This window comes from Charadrius vociferus, unplaced genomic scaffold (assembly GCF_000708025.1).
Source record: "Charadrius vociferus isolate BGI_N301 unplaced genomic scaffold, ASM70802v2 scaffold163, whole genome shotgun sequence".
NCBI lineage: Eukaryota > Metazoa > Chordata > Aves > Charadriiformes > Charadriidae > Charadrius > Charadrius vociferus.
In genome coordinates, this window is record NW_009648332.1 from 6,824,969 (window position 1) to 6,833,221 (window position 8,253).

Genomic DNA, 8,253 nt, shown 5'->3' on the forward strand with positions numbered 1-8,253 from the left:
GATCTGCCTCATTTTCTTTCTCTGGCAGAGCAACAGCATGCGCAATGAGCTCTGAGAGGGTTGAGGGGCTTTAATATGTGTACCTGTGTCTTCAGCTACAGTGTCTGGTTTTAATTTTGGTGTTGGAAGAGGTGAGGTGGAAACTGACTTACTTCCACTTCTGTTCTGAAGTATGGAGAGGACCCTGTATATAAGTCTGTTAACATTTCAGCAGTAACTGTGACAAAACACATTTTGGCCAACGTTTCTATGCATCACTTCATAGCTTGTATACAAAATGCTGTTTTGGAACTTGAAATTCCACAAAGCTTAATAGAAAGTGACACTGAATAACTTTGCTTCTGGGAATCAAAACTTAACAGGTTTGTGATCATATGTAAGAAGAATAAAAATAAAACAGACTGTGATAAGTGACCTATTCACATAATTTGAAGTGAATGTGTTTGCGTTTCAAGTGTAACAGTGGAGTTTTTTCTAGTTGTACATTTGTCTTTCTCCTTTACGGATCTTACTTCTAAAGTAAGACTCTGTCATCTTTATGATTCTCTGCTTTGCCAGCTTTACTTTGCAACAGCCTCTACTTTTCTGCCTTAGCCACTGCCGAGTGTAAAAGTAGTCATTAAAAGCAATAGTTAACAAGCACACACCTGCCACTTTGACAAATAGATCTTACGCTGTAATCCTTTTCCTTACCTTGCTTTTGTCTGTCCTCAGACCGAGTCCTTTGTGCTACTGACAACCTTCCCTTTTGTGTAATGCGCAGCACAGTATGGACACCTTTACAGCATAAATATGTACACTTAAATAGGCTTTCACCTCCAGGTGGATACTGAGAAGGGCATACACTTTATATCATACAGTAGTCATGCAAGTAGTCTCCATTATTTTATTCCACCACCACCCCCGAAGGTCTTGCCTGAAACTTTAGTCAGCAAAGATGTCAGATACTAATCTGACAGCAGGAGTAGGCAGCTGGGTTTTCCCCAGAACAAGCAGTACTTCCTTTAATACTTCTTGTATTACCAGCGTCAAACCAACTAAACAAAAAGGGCTTAAAAATTCCTCCCAGAACACTTGTAATACATTTTTCTTTGAATCTGTTGGGGACATGCACTATGAAAACACAGGACCATGGCCAGTAAATACTACTGTAATCCAGCTTCCACAGGCCTGCTACAAGTAATCTCTGCTTTTTATTTATGAAATTAGGATAATGCCTCTCCTGCAGAAGTGTTGGAAATACCACCTTTAATCAGAGGAGACCACAGTTTGTTGCCAACTAGCACTGGCACCGTGTCCCCACAAGCCAGTGCAAGATAAAAATTAAGATATGGTCTGAATTCTTAAAATTATACAGGATGACTTTTCTGCTGAACAGACTGATACCTGAACAAATCTGAGAATACGCATAGTGCTGTCATTAAAAAAAAAAAAAAAAACTGAGATGCCTTAATGTTTCAATCAAAGGGCTAAACCTACCTCTAGAAAAGATGTCCAAAATGACTACTTGTACCCCTTTACATAATACTTTTAGTATTATAAAACCTTCTACAGAAAGTTACAAATAAAATCAGAATTGAGGTAGAATTTAATTCCCTTTCAAGACTCTGTTGTTTCTAAACCTTAGCTGTAACTGTCTTCACCTAATCTATAGAAATTAAGGTTTAGTACCTCAGCAGTTCTACGTCGTGCCATTGGAACGGCTACTTCTAGCAAAGAGCTCAAGTGCTTTAGCAGGGTATTCCAAATCACCAGAAGACATCTAATTTTTAGTCTCCTTTGCTCATTATTACCTTCTGTCACTGCAGTCAAACTAATTACCATGTTGAGAGCTTTAATTTCAGTACTGTGCTAGCTTTTTATCCTGATATCGACAGTCACTTGTTATGTCTGTTACAATTGCTGATTTGTTCCTTACTGTGTTGAATTAGGCATAATGCAAAAAGGCCACCTGAGAAGTGTTTACTGTAAGACATTACTTTCAGCACGCACTTCCCTGAAAGGTGTTTTTGCACACCAGTGTTTCATGTGCAACAGGCATTAAAAATATAAGCAGCAGTTGCTGCCTTGTTTTTGCTTTGCTAAATATTTTAGTTGCCTTCATCTTTGCTCAGAGCACTGTGAGTGTGATTAAAAATACTTTGCAAAGGAGATTCACTTTGAAGAGCCTGAATTTGCAATCTTCCTACCCTAGTTTAAAAAAAAAAAAAAAGTGGGGGGAAGAAAACACTACAGGCTTTAAGAAATCTTACACTGTTTTAATATTGAGAAAAAAATCAAAGCAAATAAGTGAAGGAAAAGAATAGCTTTGCATGCAAGATTCTGGTGTCAGGTATCCATGTGAATGATTAAATTCCTTATTGTCTTAGAGTAGCCAAACATGAACTCCATATATAAGCAGAAGGTTAAGATGTCGACAACTTTCACGTAACATATTCTTACATTTCTTTTGCGTGTCCATTCCAAATGATGGAACGGATTAAATGGAAAGCTCATATTGCTTAGTAGTGTTTTTATTGCAGTGTCACGGCTGGGGTACTGCTAATGCGCAAACTGCTGTGCCTTGTGCCTGGTTCACAGACTGAAGATAATTAAGAAAGCTTAAACACTGTGGAAGAGCATGGGCGGTTGCTTTGGGTTCATGAATCGAGCTGGGCGGATTTGCCACAGGCTCCGGGGTTGTCTGTGTCTGGCTCCACACTGACCCATCCGGGCTGTGAGTGTACATAGCAAGGAATCAGCAGCGCGCTGCTCTTCAGGGGATGACACCGAGACCGGCGCTACCTATTTCGCATCCAGTTGTGGTTAGTTAAGGATGTGGCCACTCCCTGAAAGGAGATTACCACCCCATAGCTTAATTTCAGGGTAGTGTCTGTCAGGATGGCTTAAGATGCAAATTTGAACTGAGCCTAATCTTAGTTTTTTAATTTTTGTAGGGTAGGAGTCCTGCATGAAGTTCTTTTGCCTTAATATTCTGTTGTAGACTCCAGCATTGCTTGAGAGAGTTACGCTGCCAAAGAACAAAATAAATGTATTCATGGCCATGAGGATTGCCTCCTAGGGGAAGAAAAAATTAAGAGTCAGTAATGATAGGTGGGAGAGCAATGTGCTGGTAAGGGAAGAAGGGAATGTGCAACACCAGTCAGTATTTTGATGGGAATTTGATGTTAGGGTTGTTTTGTGGGTTTGGTTTTTTTTTTGAGGGGTTAAGAGCCAGCCAAAGAACTGGTGGGTGTTTGAAAGGTGTAAGCACAGACCCTGAAGAGGGCCCCATCTTTGCAGTGACACGGTTTGAAAGTCTCTCTACTCTGCCTTCCATGTCTAGAGTCCTTCCAGCACCACCCCTCCCATCGAGATCTGCTCTTCACGCTTGACGAAGCTGATGCGCCGTACCACTGATAAAAAGAGCGAATTCCTGAAGGCACTGAAAGATGATAGGAATGGGGAGATAACAGAGAACAGAGAATGTGACAAGCTGGATGATGTAAGATTGCTGTCCTTACTGTATATGTGATCATTATGTATTTAAGGAGTTTGGTACAGAAAAAAACCAAAACAGAGCAGTGTATATAATTCAGGCTCTAGAGGAGGAAAGGAATGACTTCCCTTGGCCTGGCACACGTGCCAGCAGAAGTAGTGCACGGCACTCTGATGAAGGGAGATCTGTAACTTGATGAAATGCAAATGGATAAGTAATAAATGAGGTGGAAGGGAAGGTCACAGATGGTGATGGTAATCATATTTTTGCAAGGATTCTCTAAGGAGTGGAACAATAGCATATTCTAATGTCTTAATTTGCTTTCAAACTTCCTTCTCAGACTACATCCACAGGAAAGTTGAATTCAGTGCTTGTGGAAGGCGCATGATAGTGGCTCAAGCCTCAGAGGCTTGGACCAGACCTCTAAATGCATAGGTCTGTGGCTTAATGTGTATGTAAAGGCCGTCCTTAGGAGTATTTCATTCTCATAGTTTTCTTATTCTCACTCTGAATCCACTGATGATGGCTTTATAACGCTCTCTTGACAGAAAAGTGCTGTTCACCAAATGTTGTTTGCATTGCGTTGTCACAGCCAGGTAGAAGTTGCTTTCAACCATTATCAGTCCAAGCTCTGTTGAAAAAAAAAAAAAAAAAAACAAAAAAAACAACCAAACAAAAAAAAAAACCACTGACTCAAGGCGAATGGCTTTACTGTACTTCCAAAAGCAGAAGCCTGAACAGGGAACAGTGTTATTGGCACAGTCTGTGCAAGCACGCTTTGCTTTTATTTTTCTTTAGATGGAGAGCAACAGCACACCAGAACCAAAGGAAAACTGGGAAGAGAACTGCCATCAGAATGGTCTTTCTCTCCCTTTGCCGGAGGAGGGGGAAAACCTCTCTCATTCATTGGAAGCAGAACACAGGTGAGTAAACAGCAAAATCAAGCATCTGAGTAAAGGAAGGCGAGTCCTTGGACTGTGTGAGGAGAAGGCAACTATTTCAAAGAGAACTCTCCTGGGAAGCAGCAGTAGCTTTGTGTGTACTGAGCTAGAGGTGTGTGGGCTTCGTGACTAGTGCTGGGCTGGGTGGAGTCTTATTGAAAATAAAACCAGACACGGATGACAGGTGAGCCAAGACTTTACCCAGGTCTGTAATTAAATTCAAGTGCTTCTCTAGTGCCACATCCCTGTGTGTTAATGATGCCTTGTTATTTACCTGCCCACACTGGGAGTCAGCGTGAACCTGGTGTGATTCTGGTTAATTACAAGCAGGTGTCCTAAATGGAATGGTCTGAAGACTGAAGATACACCCTCACACATGCACATGCCACTTTCTTTCTGTCTGCAATTAGAATACTCCCGTGCGGCTTTAAATGCTGTAAAAGTGGAGGAGAGTTAAGAAAACATTTACTTAGTATCTCAGCTTATATCTTGCTTCAGTGAGTACGCAGTGTGTGAGCATCTGGTGTAAGCGGATAGTAAGTTTTAGGAGATTGTGAGCTGCGATACTGGTTTGATTGCCTCATGTTCTCCTTCGGCGTCCTTGGGTAGAATTTCAAATCTCAGTCTTGCTGTCCTTCTGCCAGGCTAATTATTTACCCATTGTACAGGACTGCTGATGATTAAATATTTGTAAAAGACATTGAAAAATGTTGGGTAAACACAAAGCATTGTTGAAGTCGACTCTAATACAGAAGATTCTCTGGTGAATCAGGAGTGAATTAGTACAAAACCTCATGCTTCACGGAGAAGATGTTCTTTCCTTTGCTTGATTTCCCATGCCCCTTTTATTTTCTCCACAAATCAGGTTATTGAAAGAAATGGGATGGCAGGAATATCCTGAAAATGATGAGAACTACCTGCCCCTCACGGAGGATGAGCTCAAAGAGTTCCAAATTAAATCAGAGCAGGTATGTTTACAGCTCTTGCTACTTGTGACTGCTCTTCTCCCTCTCCCTTCTCGTGCACAAGTCTTCTGGAGTGTAATTCTTAAGGATGTTCAAGAAGACAAAGAACTGAAGTGAGATTGTAGTGCGATTGATGACTTTGCGTTATCCGTGCAGAGCGTGTGCATGGAGTTAAATATATATTTATATATAATTTGTGTCCACAGATGGTTAGCGACAGTTACTCTCCCCACTTTTGCTTGTTTTAAAACTTGCTTTCATTCCTACAGCGAAGAAGAAACGGATTTGGGAAGAACGGATTTCTTCAGGGCCGCGGCTCCAGCCTGTTGTTCCACTGGAGAAGCACTTTTAAGACAAAGATTGAGGACTCAGACACAGAAACTAGTAGCAGCGAAACGTCAGATGACGATGCCTGAAAGTGGGCACAAGAAAATTAAAATAAATAAAACCAACCCAATAAACTCAGTTCATAGTTCAACATGTGTTTGGGGTTGTATAAACTAAACAGAGTTTATTCTGTCTCCAGTCTGTTCAGTTTTTTTTTTTCTTTTGTTGTTGATACTTCATGCACAAGGGAAATAATTGTATCCCAAAGAAGAGAGAAATTGGCTTCTTTAGCTTTTTCTTTTGGTTTTGCCCTAATGCTTAATAGAAGTTTGTGCAGCTAGCAAATTTTGACAAAAATCCCTTGTGGGGCAGTGCACAAGTTCAGTCTTGTAAGCAGGACACAAGTGGCTGACTGATCTTTGCAACAACAAGCTTCTAACAGTGCCGCCTGCATTACATAATGCCGTGCGGTAACAGTGTGCTAAAACAATCATTGTCAATGACAAAATGGCTATTGAAGTTCTAATTATGTTAAATTAATGCTAATAACATGAATTTTTTATTTTATTTTATTTTTTTTTTTGGCGGCTCGGGGAGCTTCATCACTTAACCAGGCGTTTGTGGTTTTCTTTTTTTGGGTACAGCTGTAAAATATTTGGATATAGGAATTGTTTGTGTTCTTCTTCTTGCAGCCTTGATATTCAGGGTGGATTGTAAAATATAAATTTTTTGTGAGATTTCAAAGATTAAGATTATTTTGATAACATTATTTACAGATTTAAAAAAGTGACTATCACATTGAGTCTGTATGAGGGGGAAAAACTACTGCATCAAAAATAACTAACTTGGAATAAATATTTTGCATCAGTTTGCCAATTCTAATTGTCTTTCTTATGTAAGAAAAGCTTTCCTCTAAAGGGACCTGCAACTTTGGGGGTTTAATAGCACTGGGGATAAACAGTTTCTTCTCCCGCTGTATTTTTTCCGCTTGGCAAACATTGTTGTAGCGCTCAGACTGCAGGAGCTAAACTCTTCCTTTAAGAAGGGAGAAGGAGAACAATGGTGAGATGATAGCCCCTGTTTGGGTTTGGTTGGTTGTTGTTGTTGTTTTTTTTTAAATAAACAAAAGAAAATAATTCAAATTATCTTCCACTAAAGCAGTTTGCTTTTTTATTTTTTTTTTTTCCCGCTTCATACAAAATCGTGAAGCTCGACTGGTCGGTGTCACTTGTTCCTAGTGCAATGCTGCTGTTTATGTTCACAACGTGGCAAGGGAATGTCTGAATCCAAAGCTGTTTTCATTGAAATCTTTTTTAAAAATTCATGAAAACATTTCTATTAGATTAAAAAGGATTTTACAAACAACTCAGTTGTGGCCTAAGCTATTTCAGTGTCTGTTTTAAGTTCAGCTTGTACACAAACGTTTTGGATTGGAAAGTATTTGCATGGTTGTGCACTGTTTGCAAGTGGGTTGGATGGAATCGCACGGCGAGTACGAAATCCTGCTCTCGCTGACCTGGGGGAATTTCACCCAAGGTCTTGCTTGGGTCTTTTTTAATCCACTCCTGGCCAGGCAGAGAGGACAGATACATTAAAAAAAACAAAACAAAAAACCCAATGTTTAGCCGTGAATCTTTACATCTGGTCTCGGGGAACCCTTAGGGACATGGGGTGTTACTGTTCTACTTGTGCTTTTAGTTCCCCCTGTCACAGGGACACCGGTGCTGTCGTGAGGGGTGGTTCTTCATCACCACTGTCTGGAAGCCAGGCTCAAGTCGCTGGGTCTTCCTGAGAACGCTCTGGGAAGCTCAAGACATTTCACAGATCTTCTAGTTCCTTTTGAGGGTCCTACTGCTTTGGCCCCATCAAACATGGCTTTTGCCTCAAAAAGTTTATCTCTTTCTTAAGAATTTTAACTTCCTGCAGCCATTTAAGTGCAAAATCATCCAAATGTAGTTGCGGTGTTGTCAAGAAATGGGGGTGAGTTTAAAAAAAATCCTTCGCCTCAGTTCTGTGCTGGTAGCTGCTCGCAATGGGCAGACTGGACTGGTAAATCATTCCTGTCTGGAGTAGGGGACCTGCCCGATGGGGGAAGAGCGAGGCAGGACCGGCGTGTACCCGTGGCTCCTTGTGTCTCATGCCAAACTCTGCCTTCAGCTTCTGCGCCCCCGACCCTCCGAGGGCTCGTGGTGGGTCTAAACATCAGTGAAACTTTTTAAGGTGTTACAGACTGCCTCTGGAGAGAACCTCTTCAAGCAAATCCCCATAAACAGCAGCTTTTTCCTGGGCAAATCACCGATTTGTGAAGGGTGGCAAAGTGGGAGGGTGACCGACAGCACCCTGGGGACAGCCTGCAGCTCCTCCTCACCTGAGCAGAGACCACGGTGAGGGTCGAAGGAGGGGAGCTCATCTGGGGAGCAACGGGGTATGGCCCTGAACTGACAGTGAAATGGAGGCGGTGGGTAGAGGGAGCGGTGGGTCGTTTGCTTAAACGGCGGCTCTGGCTGGGAGCTGCTGGGGGGGGGGAGAAGGGGCAGCCCCC

At 41.7% G+C, this 8,253-nt stretch overlaps 1 protein-coding gene across 1 annotated transcript in view; it reads left to right on the forward strand.

The window, feature by feature from the left end:
* The window catches only part of GPBP1L1 (GC-rich promoter binding protein 1-like 1), a 17,783-nt gene extending 11,196 nt beyond the window's left edge, over positions 1–6,587 (forward strand). Inside the window, exons 8-11 of the mRNA XM_009884657.1 lie at positions 3,326–3,484; positions 4,277–4,401; positions 5,285–5,387; positions 5,654–6,587. Coding sequence (XP_009882959.1) covers positions 3,326–3,484; positions 4,277–4,401; positions 5,285–5,387; positions 5,654–5,800 — 534 coding nt within the window. The 3' untranslated portion in view covers positions 5,801–6,587. The remainder of the gene's footprint in view (positions 1–3,325; positions 3,485–4,276; positions 4,402–5,284; positions 5,388–5,653) is intronic.
* Positions 6,588–8,253: the final 1,666 nt, after the last annotated feature.